The sequence below is a fragment of the Haplochromis burtoni genome, unplaced genomic scaffold (assembly GCF_018398535.1).
Source record: "Haplochromis burtoni strain Fernald_Lab_line unplaced genomic scaffold, NCSU_Asbu1 Contig_9, whole genome shotgun sequence".
NCBI classification, from domain to species: domain Eukaryota; kingdom Metazoa; phylum Chordata; class Actinopteri; order Cichliformes; family Cichlidae; genus Haplochromis; species Haplochromis burtoni.
In genome coordinates, this window is record NW_024582370.1 from 2,231,127 (window position 1) to 2,252,183 (window position 21,057).

General features: G+C 41.0%; 3 protein-coding genes across 7 annotated transcripts in view; 1 reads left to right on the forward strand and 2 right to left on the reverse strand.

Moving 5' to 3' along the window:
* ikzf4 (IKAROS family zinc finger 4) overlaps nt 1-703 on the reverse strand; it is a 6,860-nt gene extending 6,157 nt beyond the window's left edge. Inside the window, exon 1 of one of the 3 annotated variants that reach the window (XM_042227668.1) lies at nt 618-703. The gene's annotated coding sequence lies outside the window, so the exon portion shown is untranslated. Of the gene's footprint in view, nt 1-550 lie in introns of all 3 variants that reach the window. The other 2 variants (XM_014339177.2, XM_042227663.1) reach the window with 2 other exon arrangements.
* Nucleotides 704-1,083: 380 nt separating this feature from the next.
* dnajc22 (DnaJ (Hsp40) homolog, subfamily C, member 22) lies at nt 1,084-2,546 on the reverse strand. The gene is made up of 3 exons (XM_014338679.2): nt 1,997-2,546; nt 1,584-1,876; nt 1,084-1,497 (listed from the first exon to the last, which is right to left on the reverse strand). Exons 1-3 carry the CDS (start codon nt 2,544-2,546, stop codon nt 1,321-1,323), a joined length of 1,020 nt encoding a protein of 339 aa, XP_014194165.2. The 3' UTR covers nt 1,084-1,320.
* Nucleotides 2,547-4,357: 1,811 nt separating this feature from the next.
* On the forward strand, nt 4,358-17,953 carry lmbr1l (limb development membrane protein 1-like). 3 transcript variants are annotated; one of them, XM_005914743.3, is made up of 17 exons: nt 4,358-4,614; nt 9,560-9,644; nt 11,433-11,466; nt 11,780-11,919; nt 12,348-12,451; nt 12,566-12,689; nt 12,779-12,847; nt 12,938-13,002; nt 13,651-13,723; nt 14,010-14,096; nt 14,205-14,281; nt 14,398-14,475; nt 14,584-14,657; nt 14,892-14,982; nt 15,065-15,131; nt 15,549-15,710; nt 16,276-17,953. In XM_005914743.3, the coding sequence occupies exons 1-17, from the start codon at nt 4,552-4,554 to the stop codon at nt 16,359-16,361; spliced, it is 1,479 nt and encodes a 492-aa protein (XP_005914805.1). In that variant the 5' UTR covers nt 4,358-4,551; the 3' UTR covers nt 16,362-17,953. The 3 variants fall into 3 exon arrangements, with proteins under 3 accessions (XP_005914805.1, XP_005914806.1, XP_042083617.1); XM_005914744.2 differs by lacking the exon at nt 4,358-4,614 and adding an exon at nt 4,621-4,676; XM_042227683.1 differs by lacking the exons at nt 4,358-4,614; nt 11,780-11,919 and having other exon boundaries at nt 9,561-9,644.
* The last annotated feature ends 3,104 nt before the right edge of the window (nt 17,954-21,057 follow it).

Sequence of the window (21,057 nt, forward strand, 5' to 3'; positions counted from 1 at the left end):
AGACAACACATCACAGGGAAAAAAAATTAATATCCTGTCATTGGCCGCGCATGGGGAGCAACAGGCGCTGATGCAGCCGGGAGACGCGCCAGTCACACCAGGGCACGGCGATTAGAAAAAACAAAAAAGAAATAAAAGAAAAAGAATAATAGAAAAAAATAAGGGACGCGCACCATTGCCGCCCCTTGCTTGACAAACCTTGCTGCCCCAACCCGAGCGACTATGTGCAATAAAAGATATTCCTGCATTTACAAATAACTGCCATGGCTCTCCACACGCAGGGTAGCTACTTGTTTTAGCTGCTCGCTGGATTTGCTTAGTTCTGACAACAATCAGCTCGCGGACGGTCGAGACAACAACGAGACACAACGGCAATTTGTTGCAAGAGTTGCGATTGTCCACATCCTCCGCATGAACGCGGCTGTCATCCAACACTGAGCACGTCAAAACTGGCCTGGGCTATACAATGTTTCTCATGAGCCGTTGCTATGGCACCCGACCACACGACAAATGGCATTCACCCTACCAACTACTAAAAAACATGCCGTACCTCCAAATTAACACCGACGGATGGTCTTACCAAGAGCCGCAGCGGAGTCCACGAGCCTCTTCCTTACCTGGCGACCGATCGGTGTTTTCCTTTAATTGTCTGAATAGCTGTTTGTTTTCCCAGGCGGCGACAGCATCTCCGGGATTTTTTTCTTTTTTTTTTCTTTCTTTCTTTTTTTTTTTTACCTGGGAATCGGAATCCCAAACAACTTCCGGGCCCATGCTGGGATACAGACCAAATAATTGTACAACAGAGCTCCTGAGTCGGTGATTGCCGAATTCATCGATGCGTGTCTTCTTTGCGGAGTTGTGGTCATAATGAGGGTGAAATGTGTGCTTTTAGATCATGTCGGACTCTGCACCGCAAATTGCTGCTGCGCATGAATATATTTTGTGAAATACTTGATGCAATACGCTGAGTGACCCTCAAATGTTTAATAAAAAACAAAAAATGGCATATGTAAATATGCAGTGCGCCTGTATAAACACTACATGTACACGCGTCTTACAGAAAGCAAGCAGATATTAAAATAAAAGCAGGTGAAAATTGTTATCATGAGGTAGTTTACAATTACACTTCATCTTTAGCCCCAGGAGGTGGCAGCAAACTGCCACCAGAATTGAATAATGGACTGGACAGCTGTGAAACACACAGTCGATAAGTGTTATAAACTACAAAGTACAAGTGTCTGTGCGTGCCCTTGATTTATTTTTTCATGAACAATAAAAAATAATGACAACGCAAGCAAGCCCTTAATGAATAAAAGGCAACTAATTGAATCGATTGGGCCTGTGCCAACGTAGAAGGACCTCATAAGCCTCCTGGAGCTTCACAAATATTTCCTCAGCATCCTTGCTGGGGTTATGGTCTGGATGCCACTTCTTGGCCAGCTCCCTATAACTTCGGGATATCTCCTCAAGAGAGGCCTCTGCTCCCAGAGACAATATCTGCAACATAAATACAATAAATCCAGATGAAACGGGCTAAATGGCAAGCAGAAAATGTAGACCTATTTACAGCATGCATTTCTTACCTTCAGTGCCTCTTTTTCTCTCTCAGTGTATTCTTTGAGCAGTATTTCTAGCACCTTCCTCCAGGCATCTTCATAGTACCCTCCTCCAGTAAGCACACACAATATCCGATATGGCATTAAAAGAAGGTACTCCAACACACTTCTGAGCCAAGGCAGGAACCAGAAAATATCCAGCAGTGCTGCTATAGAGTCAGACAGATAGTACAGGGTGGCTGTGGTGTTGTGGAAAATACAGTAAGCCAGCGGGGCAGAGAAGGCCAGCCAACCTAGACCGATCCTATAAAGCCGTGGACCTGAGGTTGGAACAAAAAAAAATTAAATTCAGGAAGCCACTTAAAACTGAATCAGAATGATTATTATCGACGTGCATAGTAAAATCATCCAATCATCTCAGATTGGTGAAACCAGCCCACCTAATTTCTGTTTGCTCCCAGGTGTCCGTGAAGGTTTGAACGTGCGGTGCTTTGCAGCAGTGACACTGGCAGCCAAGCTTATAGGAAGAGGAGATAATGTGCTGCCATAGAATAGCAGGGAGGTTGCGAGACAAGAAGTCAAAGTCTTTTGGAGATCGGATGTCTGCTGGCCAACATTGGACACCAGATGCACCCCTGCACCCACACATAAAGGCAACACAATCAAGTAGAAGAAACTGAGGGAGTTCAGTCCTATCATGGCCACAGTGCCAAAGTAGACTCCAACACACACCTGTCCTGCAAATCTGACAGGACTCACAGGAGGAGGGATTGAGGTGGGAGGCCTTTTTCTCTCTTTATTTCCTTCTTGATTGGCCTCACTAACATAAGCAGGGATGCGTATAAATTCCCTGACCCACCCAAATCCAAATCCTCCTAGTGTTAGCATCCATAGCAGAGCATGGGTGTCTCTACCTAAGTACAAATGGTGAAGGCCCAAAGGCCCACCTACTGCCCACAGGGTGTAGGCAACAATTATACTTTTTACCATGAGGCCTCAGAAGATTACCTCCTGTACAGGTGAATATTAGTCATCCTTGATACATACCTGCAATAGAGTAACAAAAAGTGTTAGTTATACCTTCAAACCTCCATTAGTGTTTTATAATTATATTATACTTTAATCAAATAATTAAAATGGAAATGTTCATCTTATAATTTATTGGCTTTGATCTTTAATCCCATGCGCTTACATCGCCTGCTAACATTTTATTTATTTATTTAGTTTCATAACTATACTGTGTTACACCCTCCTCTGTGATCTGTCTGTTGGTCTTTGCCAGGACACTCAGATTTTTAATCTCTGCCATCCACTTCCCTGGTTAAATAATATATTATATAAGGGGGATTTATCTTAGCTCATGCTGTGTATTGTTAGTTTTACTCAACTCGTTATGTGATCCAAAACATACCATTTTTGACAAAGAGTGCAACTATCTTTTCTGATCAATCGAAGATATTTGCTGTTCTTATACATCCAAATTGTATTTTAAAAAAGAGTTTGTTACTTACTGAGCCCATAATTTCAAATCCTTATCCAGAGAAATCCTTTTCCAGTGCTTTCCGTAGTTGAAGTTGCTGCATGTTGTTGCAATAGTTGGACTTTGGATCATGACAATGGGATTGCGCAGCGGCCTGAGTGCACAAGGCACATCAACACGAGCCTGTAATCATTTAAACTGATAAGACGAGTAAAAAGGCTAAAAGCGACATTTATGAAGAAAAAAGGACACTGTTGACAATGCTTCAAAGAGGGCTTAAGTTTATTTTGCAAGGAAAATAAGGACATAGCCTTAGGCCTGTATGCTAAACTTCAGCATAGGATAAGAGTATAATCCTGCTCCCCAGTGAAGCCTAAAACAACTTCACTACAAGGTTTTTCTGTACAATTTTACTTAAAGGTGTATAATATAAGCTTAAAGTATAAAACTCAAGTTATATCGTATTTTTTTAAATCAAAGCAAAGCACTTTTATTTTGTAAAGTGATATTCATTATCATATAAGCTAAAATATGAGATAAATATTATTAATACATCAGTAATACTTAGCATTATGCCTGATTATGAGGCTAACTGTATGTGATATAAGTAGTATCCTTGTGTGCGGGAATATATTTGTTAATAATAATAATTTAGTCCAGACAGAAATAAAGGTTTAAAACTTATTAAACTTTTGCCTATGATGGTATTGTTTAGCCTTCCATCAAAGAATTATCACCAGAACTATAATAGGGGAACAACTTACTTGATGTCCAATTTCCTCAAGAATAAAAACATTTTGTTTTGGAAAATGGCCAAAAATATAAAAAACAAAATACACATACTTCAGTGATGGCTCCTTACCTTAACTATATACTGACCAGGGGTATTTATGTGTGCAGAACCCCAGTGACCACTTATGAGCCAAGAAAAACCCCAATTGACCCTGATATTAATACCCCAATAGTCAGAAAATGTTTGATAATATATTAGGCACACCAATCTAAAACAACCATGTGCATCTGAAATAAACCTAGTTTTCATTAAGGTCATATTCCGTTTCGTTAAAGGTGTCTAGGAGAGGAGAGGAGAAGATTCTCATTTAATTTTTTAATTTTTGTACGTTCTGTGCACCCCGTTTATATCAGTGAGGGTAAGTTAATGCGACCAGCATCTCTCTAAATTAGTTTTAGCCAAGTGTAGCTACCTGTTCAGTCAGTGGGTGTGGACCACACGCATACCTGGAAAGTAGGCTGGGTCCACATTAATATTTCAAATCGCTGGACTGCCAAAACAATAAGCTCCCGTGGCCCCGCCCCCTGCGACCCCTCCTTTGCTGGGCTTTCGTCGGAGCTGAGCAGCCTTGCAGCAGCAGGTTAGCTCTTTAAAACCGAGCGAGCTCTGCTAGCTACACATCAACAGCATATCCAGAGAAGATGCGAAGTCGCTCAACTTTTTAACTATTCCACCCGCCTCCAGCGCTTTTAAGCCTGAGGACACTGTTATGGTTTCGGAGAATGGAAACGGACGACGTGTCGGTTAGAGAGCAACTTTTCCACAACCGTGTCCGGGAGACTATAGTAAGTAACGCCGAACCAACCCAACCGTCAGTTACTATGCTTATGAGCCCCCCGCAATCAATGTAAGTCGCATCACTGTAAGAAAGTCGCCTCAGTTAACGCTGTTTATTTCACTTTACCTAGCGGTAGCACGACTTTTGTTTCTCAGCTGTAGACTGCACATCTTACTTTCTCAAGCGATAACAAGTTTGAAGTCACTTAAAAAAAAGTGATGATAACGATTGAAATGTGCTCGCTCCCTGGGCTAGCTTAACCCATGTTCAAACTTTAACTGTTGCACGGATACAGCTGGTGAGCAGGCAGCAGCGAGGCACAGCATTTTGTTACTGTTGATGCTCTTTTTTTCCCCCTCTGCTGTTTTATCGCAGTTTTGTATAATAGCAACAGCAACTATTTGAACCTTAGACTCGGTTCAGTTACAGCAAAGCACACGGCTTCTGACCTTTAACCCTCACATCACATCAGACGGGAGCCCGACTACTGAGATTGGAGATTGCTGAACCAGCCTATCATAAAAGCATCGTCAGGCAACACTTTATCACCTTCGTATCTTAGCGTCAGGAGTCGATTCATCAACTTGGTTTGCTTTGCTCAGCTCCAGGTAGTTCGTTCTGGTTTGCAGAAGATCATGGGGTGAAAAAAATGTGAGTTTAAGGAACAACGTGTGTGTGTGTGTGTGTGTGTGTGTGTGTGGTGTGTGTGTGTGTGTGTGTGTGTGTGTGTGTGTGTGTGTGGTGTGTGTGTGTGTTTTTACAGATGAGTTGTATAATATGAAAAATAGTGATTCCTGTGGGAGATTGAGTCACTGCAGCAGCAAAGAAATCAGAACAGGGCTTACTGAATCCAAAAGAACATACATTAAGATTGTGATCAGTTAGACTGCTTTTATTTGTATGACGAGTCAAATTCTTGCTTTTAACTGTGAAACCTCTAAAGAATGTAGGTTTTTTTCCCAACAGACTAGGAAACCACCACCCCCCCCCTTTTTTTTTTTTTTTAAGTGGTAGGCTGAGATATTTGCACATTAGGGCTGTTGGTGGCTTTTTTGTCTGCCCACATTAGGTATCAGAAGCAAGATTACATCCTCTGGAAAATATCACTTAAAATAGCATTCTACATTTGGTAGGCGGTATATATTTTCAGTGATAGATAGGATGCAGTTGTTAATAAACCAAAACCAAATGAACAGCAAATAAAGTGCTTGCATTTCTTCTAATGCCCTTGTTTTGTCATTGTCCCTTTCAAATACCTAATGCTATTAGCAAGTGGCAAGTCTCAAGTCTCCAGCTTACCTCCTCATCACAGTACTTCCTCTCAGGCTTGTCAGCTGCCCCAGCACCTCTGGTTATTAATGGCTTTAGGCCAAGCCTATCTTTAATCAGCTTATTTTAAAGTCATAAACCTGTGGCAGAAGTGCATGTATGCTAGACCGAGAATAATATTTTGCACTAACAAAAAAGGCTGGATGAGACATTTTTTTAAAAGTAGAAGAGCAACTCTTTGATATCCAAAAATAATTAAATAAAAATAATTCCTTCCATCCATCTTTTTCCACTTATCCAAGTCAGGGTTTCAGTTGAGCTGAAGCTCATCCCAGCTGTCATATGGTGAGAGGTAGAGCTAACTATTTACACTCATGGCCAGTTTACAGTCACCATTCAACCTAACAGGTATGTCTCTGGACTGTGGAGGGAAACGCACACAGGTAGAACAGAGTCCACAGCCAATGGATTCGAACCCAGCACCATCTTGCTTTGAGATGATGATGCCAACCATCGCACCACCATGCTGCCATTTTACTGCATTGTATTTGTTTTAGTTATTAGTTAATCTGGTGATTATTTTTTCACAGTTGTTTAGCCTGTAATGAAATATTCCAAAAGGTCTTTGAGAAGCTAAACTGACTTATATTTGCTTTAAAATAACTGAATGGCTATCAGAACAGCTGCTGACGGAGTTTCTGTGGATAAACTAATGGTTTACTTGGGTAATTATTGTAACTCTTGTTCATAAATAATATAATAATAGATATGCGTCAATTGTGAGATGCCAAAAACTAAACAAAAGAAAACTGTTTTAAATTCTTTCAGTCTTTTACAGTTCTGTATTTGAAGCTAGTGTAAAACTGATGTTAGACTACAAACATCAGCCACTGATATTTCTAAATGTCTGTTTATTTACCAACAGGCCAGAGGCAGTCAACGAGGCGTGTATCATCCAATAGAGATGTTTTTATAACAACATGTCCTTAGCCGATGCATATAAATGCTGGTTTAGCTACTGAGAATGCTCTCGTATTAGATATCCAAAACATGCAAGCAGCTGTTCCATTAGTGCTTCTTTTTTGATTCTGAGGAAATGTGATGGAAAAATAATGCACGTATCAATGCACAGGGTAGATGCATTTTTCCATAGGAGCATGACAAAGATATGCTATAAAGGCTATTTCTATATGCAACAAACATGCTTGCAGCTATTTGCCTGTCATGAGAACAGATGAGAGTAGTTTAATAATAATAATCAGTTAGATATCTTGTTGGAGTGAAGACAAGTGGTAAAATTCTGTGCTTGACTTAAATGGGGGGAGACGGTATTTATGTGAAGTATGACACTTTCTGGCTTCTGGTCAGAAGCCTCCCAGTTGGACCAGTTGGTACCGGATTCCTAAAAGTCGACAGTAATTCCAAACAAATTCTAATTCGATGAAATGTACTATACCTGTTTGGCCAAAGGCATAATAAACAGTTAATAATCAGTGGGAAAGTGCGATTACAGCCAAGTGCATGTCTTCACTTGAGCTGATTGTGTTCTTGTAAATCATCTTGGGTATCAGCAGATAGTAGAAAATTGAAGCGTAGAGAGCGTAGCTCGGCTGTGGGGGTAAACAGCCGAGCTAGGAGTGCTCATCCACAGCCTGAGCCTGGTCGGATCAAGAAGGATCAGTGTCTAGCACGATAAAAGGTCATGATGATAAAATCTTGCAGTAGAGAACTGGAACAGCCAGCATCAGCACACACTGATATCTATTCCCCGCTTAGAAAAGAGCACTGTAATATTTGTATAATACCTGAGTCTCAGGCGCTCTGACTGAAAACTATAATAGCTCAGAACTGATGGGTTTGAGTCTTAGGAGTGACTTTCTGCAGTACTTTTGAGAGAAGGAAAACAGAGGACAATGTGTTGGATGGATCATCCCCTCCCCCCCCCCCCTTTAATTTTTTATTTATTTTAGTTTATTTGTTATTGAGAGACTATTGAAACGCTTAAGTATTAATTAATAATTATTGCAGACCATTAAATTGTGCTTAAGGTGTCTACTTTAAAAGCGAGTCCAGTTTTGGAAGAGATGCTTTGTCTTCGTTCTTCAAGGATTCAAGGAAACTTTATTGTCATTCACATCGCATGTTTACATGAGGTGAAACAAAATTACATTTCTGCTCTGTTCTTCTGCTCCTTTGTAAATTTTCACACAAACTGCACGGCTGGGCAACATGAGAACATTTGCACTTCAGCTGTTTTTTGTTTTCTTCGGCAGAACACTTTTTGAATTACTCTGTGGATTGTGAAATAGTCTGCATTGACACTTTGTGTCACGCTAGAGCCTGAAATTCTCTAAACTCTCCCCTCAGCAGCCCTCTGTGGCCTGCCAGCTCTCAGTATGGCCAATTTAGCACGTTTTCCCCCCACCACACTCTACCTGTTTCTCACCCAACCTTTGTTTTCTACTTTTCTTGTTGTTGGATTAACCATAACAAGGTCCTTTCTAAATCCGACTGCATTATTCAACAGTTTACGCAGACTGAGCTGATTAGTTGTTGCGCACAGTCGTTTGTTTTTTCCATGGTGCAGCTTTTGTGCTGCCACTGATCATTTCCTCTCGCACAGACTCTCAACTGTTTTTTTTTATTTTTTTTATCTCACACAGCAAGTGCAAGATTAAACTAAAATAACAAACTTTTGTGTAAACTCGATTTAGCAACAGGTTTTATACGACGTTGTATTTCTGCAGAGAGCCTCTCCCTCTGTGTTTGTTGCTGTTGTTACCTTAGGGACAAACATCTTCATTGTGCTGTGCATACAGGGCTCCCCAGAGGCTCAGGAACAGGAATGTTTTCATTGATACTTGTGGTTTGGTAACATCAGTTCATTCATGACTCACAGCAACACTTTGTTGCACTGATAAAAATGTATTGACGTGAATTGAATGCCACACAGTTTAGCTGTCAGATAAATCAGGATTCAGCATTAAACGGTCACATCTTCTGCACGTTCAGCAGCTTAGCTTACATTGCTGAGCTTGTCCAAGTTGCTCAGGTATGTTTTATACTTGGGTGCGTTTCTGAGCAGGAGCTACCATTGGTGCTTGCTTATTGTCTTATCTGTGGCAGGCAGCGGTTTGATCCATTGTTGTATTAATGTAAAGAGATTTAATTCGAGTTGGCATGTTGAGGGCTTTCCCAGACAACAGATTGCTGGTGGAAGACTGGTTTAACCTAAATTTGTTGCTTTAATGTAATGGTGAGCAGTGTGGAGGGGGATCACTCACTCACTGGCATTAACCCTTCTCTCTTTTACTCTCTCATAATCCTTCTCAGTTTATCACAGTGACCTTTTTTTTTTTTTTGGACCAAATGGGTAATGTTCAGACGTAATCTGTGTCTCTCTTGGCGTAGGCAAACTCGCATAGCCAAAGTGGAAAGCTGTGTGAGGAACACATTCTGTAATCCCCAAATGTCTTTTCTCTGCTTTCTCCCAACTTACACTAAACCAGACATGTCAGCAGTTGAAAGTAAATCTATTGCTCATTGACTCATTGATTAACATAGCATGACAGGTGGTTTACATAGCTAATCTTATTTATGTAAAACACCGGTCCCTTTTAATGCCTGTCCTCGGACCTTTAAATGCAAAAATAACACTTGAATTTTCTCTGTTTCTTCTGCAGATCTGTGTTCTCCTGTTTACTTGCCTTTACATGCTGTCCTACCTCATCCTTAACCAATTCAGGAAGACTGCAGAGTTTGTAACAGGTGAGTTTTCTGCAACACACGAATACTGCTCTGTGAGAACGTTTTCTATCAAAAGCTTCTAAAGAATTGCCTGCAGCAGAATCAGTGATGCTGTTGACAAGCACACTGTCTACATTGGTGAGTGGGTGGAAGTAGGCAATACTTTTCAACCAAGCACAGGTGTTGTTCAGAAATTACCCTTTCTATTTTGAGCAGTCTTTGTTTTCTAGTTTGTGTGCAGGCTGCAGCAGGATTTTTCTTTTGAGCTTTATTTGAAGAGTCTTCAGAAACCTGAATAATGCTCAGGCAAGCAGTAAAATCAATATTGTTTGCATACATGAATGTACCACATATGCACCCTAGCAGGAAGGCAGCTGTGAGCTTAGGGCTAGAGTAACTAAATGTATTCACCTCGTTAGGCTGAAAGCATGTGAACCATACACATGACAAAAGATGTTTGCCTTTTGTTTTCTGACTTTTCGCTGTCTGGAAAAGTGTAGTAAGATGTGTTTTGGTGAACACGGACATTATAAAAATAGCACTATAGCTAATAAGCAACCTTCATGTAGTTACAGTTAAGTAATAACTGTTGGTGTACATGCCCATGTCGTAACACTGCCTCCACCATCTTTGTGGTGTCCTAAAAGTTTTCACCTTTTTGTGAACCCTCTGTATTTTCATGAAGGTAAATCTGTATTGTAGACACTGACAGTAACACTCTTACCTCTTTGCTCTTGAATTGTTTAGATGTTATGAAGGTTTTTTTGGTAACCATCAAAGTAATTCTGTATTCATGGACTTTATTTGTCTTCCCGTCATCTTTCAGGCCTTTTGTTGGTGCTGAGCTGGGCAGTAAATGTTTTCTTTTATAACAGCTGAAAATCTACAATTAATTCACAGCTGGATTGTTTGATTTAAAATCCATTGTGTCAAAGTACATAAGCAACATTATAAATAATTTTATTGTAAAAAAAAATGTTCTTAATGTTTAACACAAATGTTGAAAGTTCTGAAGTGTGACTGCAGAACTTTCAACAGTTACATAATAAATCCAATAACTTCCCACAATTGGAAGCAGATGTGAGATGTCCAACTAGTCAGGTCTCTGTGCTCCACTGTGATTGGGTGGGAGTCTGGGAGATGGCCAAATGCTTTTCTTTTTTTTTTCTAAAATAGGGAGCGAGGAAAACCTGCTATATATTAGCTCACTGCTGAAAAAGTCTGTGCATCAACAACAATGGAACAGTTGTGCCCTGCAGCTAAATGACAATTGTGCAACAGCACTGCACAAAGTTGTTTTTGTCTATAAAGATTCAAGAACTGGTTTTTGCTCCTTAGGCTTGTCTTCTATATCTATATTTCTCCTCTGTGCCAATATTGATACAGTAAGGAAAATACTGTAGTACTGAGCTACAGAAATTCAAATAGTGAATTTAGACATTAACTTTGTAGCAAGATCTTAAACATTTATTCATTTTTTAAAGCTTAAAGAGGAAATGGAGACATTTATAGAAGTGTTTGTTTGGTATTCTTAATTCCCCGCTCTTTCTGTATCCTGCCTATAGGTAGTTCAGTTTTATTAGAGTCTGGGTTTTGCTTGAACAGAATGTTCCAAACATACTCGTCCCCCGCTTACTCCCCTTTCTGAAGCCGTTGCTTTTTGCTGCACTTCTACACACGCCCAAACACACGCACACTGAATGTGTTCCGTGCTTAGGCTTTCCTACAATGTAAAAGTCAGGTAGTTACATGTGAAAACAAACTGAGGTCTGTCAGTTATGTAATGAGTGTTGCTCTGTTCCCTTGTAGATGATGTCGAAGATGCCACTGTCAACAAAATTGCGTAAGTGAAAAACACAACTGATTAACTAGCTGGTATCAGTCTGTTCTCACTCCCACTCCATATGATTGAGCAGATACCAAGTCAGTGTGACATGTGTAGTGACCCAATACCATTTGGCTTTGGATTTATTGCCCTGCCGTGTGTGTGTGTGTGTAATGGTGTGACTTCCATGTCACTCTGCCCTTTGTCCTTACACGCCGGCACTATATTACCTTATTCATGGCCACTGTAGCCTTTCATCTACGCTGTGGTGTTTGAGGCTAAACATAAATAAATGCACAACACTCACAAATGGTGTTTCTTCTTTTTCCAGGCTGTGGCTGTGCACATTCACCCTGTCTGTTGCAGTCTGTGCTGTGCTCCTTCTCCCCATTTCCATTCTGTCCAATGAGGTGCTGCTCACCTTCCCACAGAGCTACTACATGCAGTGGCTCAATGGATCTCTTATTCATGGTACATCTGTCTGTTTTTTTTAAGCAGGGATGACACCAAACCAAACATCAAATAGAGATCTGTTTTAAAACTGGAACAGAATGAACAGTAGTGATGCCCTCTAGATCAATATTAAACAGGCCTGTGTCCAAACTGATAATTATTACTGACAGAGAAGCTGTGACCTCACTGTTCAATTCAGTCAAGTTTTCCAATCTCAGTGGAATGCCAGTGTCTCATTGTGAAGAACTGTGGTGCTGATTAATGTGAAAGTAACCTTTGCTGTAATGTTTTTAGCTTATTTTGTTCTGTAATTATCGCACATACAATGTATGTATACAGTCTTGTCAGTGTTGGGAAGGCTGAGCCTCATGGTGGCCGATCTGGGTAAAACTAATGCTAATGAGCGTTTGCCCCAAAAATAACAAATGAAAAATCTGTCTTGACAGGTTTGTGGAACCTAGTTTTCCTTTTCTCCAACTTGTCCCTGGTCTTCCTCATGCCTTTTGCATATTTCTTCACTGAGTCCGAGGGATTTGCAGGATCCAGAAAGGTAGCATTTTTAGCACAAGCTCACATTGGAGACTCAAAATGATTTATAGATGCGAGTCCACAGTGCCTGTTTTCGCACCCATCTGCTCACACATCATCTGCTTTGGTTGTGTAGGGTGTAATGGCACGAGTTTATGAAGCAGTTGTGCTGCTGTTGCTGCTGGCCCTGCTTGTGCTGGGCATTGTGTGGGTGGCATCAGCCCTCCTACATGACAACATAGCCCGGAAGAGCCTCTACGGTGAGTCAACCACAGATTCCTCAATGACAGGTAGTTTTTATATGTTTCATATAGCCACTTATGATGCTCTCTCTCTCTCTGGATTTCAGACCTGTGGGAGTATTACCTTCCCTACCTGTACTCGGGGATCTCTCTCTTTGGAGTGCTGCTGCTTTTATGTTAGTATATCTCATTCACAGTTGGTGGAGTAGCTATAAACCTGGTTCTATGGCTTTTGCATATCATCATCTCTGTGCTTCTCTCCTCAGTGTGCACTCCCTTAGGGTTGTCACGAATGTTCAGTGTAACGGGCAGCCTGCTAGTCAAACCACGGGTGAGTCACAGGCTCAGTGTCTTGAATTTAAACAAGTCTAGTTGTCTAAAGCTATGCTAGCAACCCACTGAGTCAGTACAACTTTTCTTCTAACACAACTTGTTCCATCTTCAAAATCCACACTTCCTGCTAGTTCCAATCATGTTGTTAATTTGTAGTGTTTATTACATGAGGTGCAACTAAAGAAAGCATACTGAATTATCAATTTTGAGTGTGCTGTTGATGCACACTAGTCAGGGGAGTACACAAAGTAAATGAGCAAGCTACATATAGCTAGTAAACAATTCAAATGAGTTGGTTGGTTTTTAAAATGGGAAGCTTCTGAAACCAAAACCTTTTAATGCCTCTGAGGTTTAATGAATAGTTTTCCAACGTCTATTAAAATGCAGAGCACCATGACTTAGAATAAATGTACATAATTGGTTTATACTAGTCTCTTTAAAGAACAGTATGTACTACTGTTTGGTCGTGGCTTTACTTGAACATGTTGAACTTTCCCAAATAGCAGTGAAAAACTGCTGTGAATGGCCTAAATGTCTGTGCTATATTTCACTGCAGTGGTGTCAGAACACCTGAACATGACCATTTCAACTTGTGCCTGTGAACTCATTAAAAATTGAATTGACTGATTGGTCCTGTCCTCTCTAGCTGCTGGAAGATGTTGAAGATACTCTGAGCTGCACCACATTTGAGGAAGACTCTCTCTCCAGGAAAATCAACTGTAAGTAGGTGATCGGGTTCACAAGAACGTTTCCTCTGGTTACTTCTCTCACGGTCCAAAGACAAGCATGTTAGGTTAATTGGTTATTCAAAATTGGCCGTGGATGTGAGGTGTTTGAAGACTACAGGAAAAAGTACTTTATCAATGTGTGGTTAAAATGTGTAGTCTGGGGTGGTCATTAAGTGTAGAAAGGTGCTATATAAATACATTTATTTGTTTTTTATATTCATCCTTAAATTAACTGGTTGACATTTTCTCCTTCCCACCATCATGCGTGTGATTGTAGGTGGCAGTACATCCTGCTGGGTCAAGCTGAACATGGAGGCTCTGAAAAAAGAGTACCAAGCCGTCCAGAGTAAGCGCGTCGCCCTGGGTAAGACTGGCTGAACAGGCTGTCTCTCTGCTGGAGTTCTCGCACAGTGATTACAGAGTGTAGTCATTTGTTGTTGTCGCTTTTCTGTCTTTCTTGTTTTCCCCACAGAGATGCGGAGGAAAGCGTCCCCATGGCAGCGGAACCTGGGCTACCCGCTTGCAATGCTTGTGCTTCTCGCACTGACGGTACTTGCATGACTATCAATATAAGCATCAATTCTACTTTAAGTTTAATTTATCAAGACCACAATTATTTTTTGTTTTTTAAAGTATTATTTTGTAATTGTCTCTTGTGTCTGTAGGTGATGTGTGTACTGATGGTCTGTTTCAACGTGTTGGAGTTGCTGCTGGATGAAACAGCCATGCCCAGAGGAATGGAGGTGGAGTTTCTGCCAAAACAGAATTAATAAATGCGCCCCTTTTAAAGGTTTATGTGCTACAGCTAGTCGTGATGATATATTGAGGACTGTTATTTTTGTGTGTTGTAGGACCCTCACCTTGGGATGGCCTCCTTTTCAATGTTTGGCTCACTGGGTGCTGCTGTTCAAGTAGTTCTCATTCTGTATCCTTTCATCCTCCCATCTTACAATTGGGTGCACATAGAGTTAATTAGTTGTCTACATTTGGCGCAGCCACGCACCAGGATGCCCTTGATATTTCACCAGGGCGTGGGTGATGTTGACTCATGCTGTCACACTCACACATTGGAAGCACCTTTTATGTTTTTTTTGTAGCCTACTTCTTGGGTGCTCTTTACCACTCTGCCTTCCACGGTTGTCCTTAAAATTATTTTCAGTTATCTGATGGTGTCCTCAGTGGTGGGCTTCTATAGTTCCCCTCTCTTCACTGGCCTCCTGCCTCGTGCACAAGACACCAACCTCACACAGGTACCCAGTGGTCAGCAGGCTCACATATTTCATCCAGAAACTGTTGTTTTCACTAAAGATGGTAACCTCTAATTTTTTTCAGATAATCGCCAACTGTGTTTCACTGCTTATCCTGAGCTCTGCACTGCCGGTGTTTTCACGCACTCTTGGTAAGCATGAAGCACAAATGAGAAGTGGGGCATTAACATTTCAAAGTTTCTAGCCTTGTCCACAGTTTTGCTCCTCTGTAATTCTGTGTGTGATGTGTGACTGAGCATATAGTCAATGCTTATGTTTATGGACATTACACAGTCTTAACAATCCACTGTGTACATGAAATACTAATAAGTTAGTTAGACTGTAATGGAAAACAACAACATTGTCTTTTGAACAATTGTCTTTGACGTTACGTGAAATAAAAAGTTTACCCTGACTCTGCTTTGACAGCATCTATAAAATGGAAAGCATTTGTGTAGTTTCAATGATGTCCACAGGAGGGCGTTTGTATGCTGTGAATATTGTGCCTGCAGGTGAATTGGGGCTTTGGCACATTTTTCACAAGTTTTGCTTCTGTTATTTTGTGTTAGGGATCACCCGTTTCGACCTACTGGGAGACTTTGGTCGATATAACTGGCTTGGGAACTTCTACGTTGTATTTCTATACAACATGCTGTTTGCTGGCCTCACCTCTGCCTCCCTGATAAAGACGGTCACCTGGGCAGTACAAAGAGAGCTCATCCGTGCCTTTGGTCAGTCTACTTTCATTTTGAATTTATGAAGCAAAGTGAACAATGTTTGTAAGCATGTACTTTTTTTTTCTGTCAGTGAGACTGAGCTGTGCTTAAATTCATTGCACTGGGATATCTCTTTCATAACTTTCCCCACCTTTGGCCCCATTTCCCTATGGGCTGGTCTCTCTTCCTCAGATAGAAAGAATACAATTCTTTCAGGAAATTGTAAAGGGACAGGAGGAGAGTCAGGTCTCCTTGGGGACCTTCAGGCACACCGCCCTAGACCCCTCACAGCACACACACACACACCCTCCAAACCTCCACCCAACACAAACAACCACTCAGAGCATGGGCACGCCAAACTCACACATGCATACACACAATCCCCTTCCTCACACTCCAGATAGCATCTCTGCGCTGTGGCAGCTCTGCTGCACTTTCCCATTGCCTCCCAGCATACTTTTGTTCTGTGGTTAATAGACTTTCAATTCACCTAAATCACAATTTTTTCCTAGCTTTGCAAATGTAATGCTCCACCTTTTGATTGTGTGATATTATAGTCCTTGTTTCTCTCTCTGTACAGGTCTCCACAGACTACCTTTAACTGTGTCACGCTCCACCGTCCCCTTCAGGCTCCTCCTGGCCAGTGGATTGTCTAAAATCCAGTGACTTTTTTGGGGGGTTTTTCCTTCTCATGACTGCCTTTCCTAACCTTTAAAAACTGAGCCATTTCAGAGGTGTACCCGGCGGATTAAAGGCATTCACAGTTCAGTCTCTTTGCCAGCTGGTACATGGATCAGGTCACCACGTGTGAAGAGACTGAAGAATGTGAGTCTGTTTGCACTGTGTCCAGTGGGAGCACCGCTTGATGCTGTGTTCAGTGACCAGGGTCCAAGTTTATACTGCTTTTTGACTGCAAAGGCAAATACTGGTACAAGTGGTTACCGAGTCACAGGTGTGACTGGATCAAGGGGAAAAGGGATTAAAGCCATATTAGCAACGATAACAGAGCCCCTGCAAAGTCATGCCTTGTAAAACGAGGATCCTTTAGCAGCCGTTTGTCTGACATATGTGAAAGTCAGCAGAGTTATTTTGAAATATTGCATTGTAGCTGTGACATAATTTCCTCTTCCTCCTTCAGGTCGACTGAGTGCTCTCTCTTTCTTTGCGGCTTCCCCACGCCTTCCTCTTTAAGTACCACCACTATTTTAAGATTGGAAGATCTTCTACTTCCATGTGTTTGGATGTTCCAGTCTGCACCAGTGTTATGTTGGTTAATAAAAGGAAGTCGTTAGTGGGGAGCTGATGGGACAGAGAGCAGTTCAGTTGTCTGCGGATCTGCGGGTTACACACAGGGAATGTGAGGTTGACGTGATGGTCTCAGTGTTGGAGCTCTTTTCTTTGTCTTTTACACACTGAGGTTACCAGCAGGATTAAGAGCATTTTGTACGACGGCTTGACTTTACAAAAAAAACTGAAAGCTTTACACTTTGTCTTATAAAATGTATTTGAATGCCATGTGACACTCACTAGTGGGAACTCGCTGCCTTAAAAAACCAATCAAACTGTGAATCATTAAGCATTTGTGTGGGGAAAGTGCAATATTGTGTATGTAAAAGCACACTTTTTAACTTTAGCAAAAGTTATGTTTTCAGTTAATTTTCTGTGATGTTTATTTTGCTTTCATCTCATTCCTCTGTGTCGGAAACTGGAGTGAATGCATCAGATGATGTCAGAATATTTAGGAACAGCTATGTGGCTGTCAGGCTTTTTTTAGAGGTTAGATCATCTACTGTCAGCATTATCTCATCATCTGATATGTGTTGGTGATCCTGTGTCACAGGTTACTTTTGCTGCTGTATCAGCAGGTTATTTGCTGTTGGTTTGACCAGCAGGGGACACTATCTCTTAAGTCCAATGGCAATATAACCCCTAACTCTGTCTGGTTAGTTATTGTATGCATTATATGTGGACAACTCTGAGGTTTACTCATTTCACTTGTTCTGAAAATGTTCTTATGGATTTTTCTGGCATTGTGTGTTGTTTTTATTATTTATGGTTGTTTGGGAATCCATACTTTGCATTTTGATTTATTACTACTCTCTTTTCAAACAGTTAAAGAAAATGTTTAGTTGTTCTGAAAGATTTCGAAAAGAAAACTTGAAATGCTGTTGTTTCAGATTTTCCTACATACTACTTTTTTAAACTATTACGTGAATGTTTTTGAACAATAATCAATAAAAATGTGTTTTTGACCTCTTTGTATGCGTTTTGTTTTGTCTTTGAACACACATCAAGGTTATTATTATTTATTCATTTCTTTGATGCAGTTACATCTCCTAACATGTGGCCTGTAGTGGGTGTGTTACTGGTAAGAGACATCTGTCCTCCGTGTCCCTCCACCCTTTAGTGCACTACTTTAATCAGCAGCAGAAGAAAGCTGTATTTGGGCCTGTCTGTCAGCGGCGTCCACCCGCGACGCCACTGCAGCCGTTGCCCATGCTTTCCCCACTTTGATGCAAATGCCAGATAACCTTCCAAATCAGGAGAAGCGGCGTTCACTTACGATCACTCCTTCACATCCCCACCACCCACCTCCTTTGTTTCATTCCTTTTCCCTCGCCTATTGTTCATTTCCTATTTTCTTTCTTTTTTATCTAAAGTCTGTTCAAGAAAACCCCAGCTGATTGATTTCTCCCTGTTGATTTTTTTTTTTTCTTGCATCTCTTGTTTTGCTTCTTTGGATGTTTTAATTAAGATTATTTTGTTTAGGTTTTGTTTTTGAACTTCATTTCCTTTGCTAACAGGAAATGAACTCAGATGTCGCCGTAACATTACTCGGACATCTGCAGGCCGGTTACTCTGAGGCAAGTGACACTATAGGCAGTTAAAAGGTGCATACGAAAGAACTGTTGGTGTGATTTCAGAAACAGGGTGAAAATTTTGATTTTGTTAAATGTGATTTTATATTTGAACAAACCCAGACTGATGCATTTAATCATGGGGCTAAAAGTTGGTGATTTTGAATTTACACCCATTATTCTCTATTTTCTTTGAATGTGACTAGAAAATTGCACTTTGGACTTCTGGTGATTGATGCTAAACATGTTTTTTTTATTTATTTATGAGGGTTTTTGCCCTCTCTGTGCTCCTGAAAGTCCTTCTTGACAACAACCAGTTTTGCACCTTGGAGAAATGGTGCAGTTTGTGCTTGAATCTTTTCTTTTCTTTTCTTTAGCCTTAAGAGCTTACCAGCTACAGCCCAACTGGATTGAATGATTTGTCTTTCTGGAGCACTGTGTGCACACATTTGCATCGTAAAACAACCCTAACTATCACTGTCAGCCTTGAAAGTGGTTGGTGTAACACTAAGATATCACAATTCCCCTGTAGCAGAAAGTAAAGCTTGATAGCGATGCAATCAAAGTGTCTCAGCGGTCCCTTTCGGTAACCAGTGTAGTAATGCATGTCGGGACTGCCAGGGAAAAGGCGGGAAACAGCCAGCTTGTTATGGGATGAGATAGGCTATCTTTATTGTCAAAACATAAGAATGAAGTGGGGGGGAAAAAGACACAGAGTAGCTTTCCTGACAGTCGGTCATTTGAAGTTTGTGCCAAAGTGCATTAAGGGTTGTTATTCCCTCTTTTCTACACTTGCAAATACAGAATCACTCCGGAAAAGGCGAGACTTGCTCGCTAATCAGCTGATAATGGGCCACACTGTCCACTTGCTATAGCTGCCCGCCATCCTGTGTGCACACTCACGGCACACTTGCTTCACACAGTCGACTGCCACAGGCCTTTTGTTTCATCGGGTGAAGGATGCAGTGTTGAGCTTTGTTTTTGTGTGAGTGGTTCAAAAACCTTATCATCACAATTGACACTGAGAAATCCAAGTGAACAGTATTTAATCTGCACATTAGTGTGGAAAAGTCTTGAGACACCCCTCAATTCTTTATATTTTGGCGGTGGGAAATGGGAAAATAGGTGCAGAGATTTATTGAAACATGTGCAAAACAAATGCAAATGTAGTGCAAAAACCTCGATTTTTACAAATCTAGTGGACATGAAGTCTATGATGCGACTACTTTTATTTTTCGACACAGTCCAAACTCAAGCTTTTTTATTATTTCTTGAAGTATTCTTCAGAAATAGTTCTCTGCTTCTTGTTTAATTTGGCATACCTCCGATTTTTCTCCCTATTTCCCTTCCTTAACAATGACACCCTCACAGCCACCCGTCCACTGAGACAGCTTCTGATGAGGGTTCAGTGAACGGTGGATGTGTCTCTCAGGTCCCGTGTTAGGCCTTGCTGGATTTTCTTTTTCCTGTTTTTTTTTGTGGCTTTCAGATGCTGTTCATCTGCTTCATCTACTTCAGGCTTCCCACTACTTCCAGTTTCCTATATATATTTTTTTTTTCTAGGAAACTGCACACCATACAGAGATATACAGCGATAAGTTTTTGGTTAATAGGTCTTTGTGAATCACCTTGATGGTGAAAATACTATTCTGTGTCTGTCAAACTCTGTTATCATTGGCATTTTTGTAAATTCAGATAAAGAAATGGGAACAGATTACGTGTTTCTGTGACATGCTTCTGGTAACAACGTGCTGAAAGACTAATGGCTCTGTGCTAAGTTGTTAGCTGAATAAACACAATTCTGTTTCATCCCTTGTGTTAAGTGCTTTTTTATGCTTGCTTAAACCAATATTAAGAGGATTAACAAACAAACAAACAAAGAAAACAGAACCATTCTTAGGTAAGAGGACTGGACTGAAATCGAGACAAGAAAATCTGGTTCCTTGGGAGGAAAATATATAAGAATGAGGGGTGACTCGAGTCTCCCGCACACTACTGCACAATGTAAATGAATTTTGGGGATGGAATTAGCAGAAGGTATAGCATCATGTTTGACCTTTGACCTGCTTGTCAGCAGCCAGGAAGTTCCACCCTTCGCAGTCTATTGTCCACTTTCGTGCAGCATCGCCTTAACTTCACTGGTACTCTGTTTATTTTTATTTTGTATTTTTTATGACCTGCATCCCTGCTTAATCTTAGCCATAACATGCTAAGGTAGACGTCTCACATCCGTATATGTGGCACACCTGAATTAAACATGAAAACATGACACAAACTGATGTATTAAATACAAAACCAGAGTTACAATACAGTGTGTGCAGCTGCACTAGAATGCACCACCCTGCGCTTCCTGCACTGATAACACAGTGACAGACAGTGGTGGGCAGTGAAAACGGGTGTGTGAGAGAGGGGGGAGACGGTTAGGTGTCAGTTCCTTGACTTTCCTTGCCCTCACCCCCTCGGAAACCCTTCTAATGGCCTCCATCTGAGGAAGTGGATCCTGC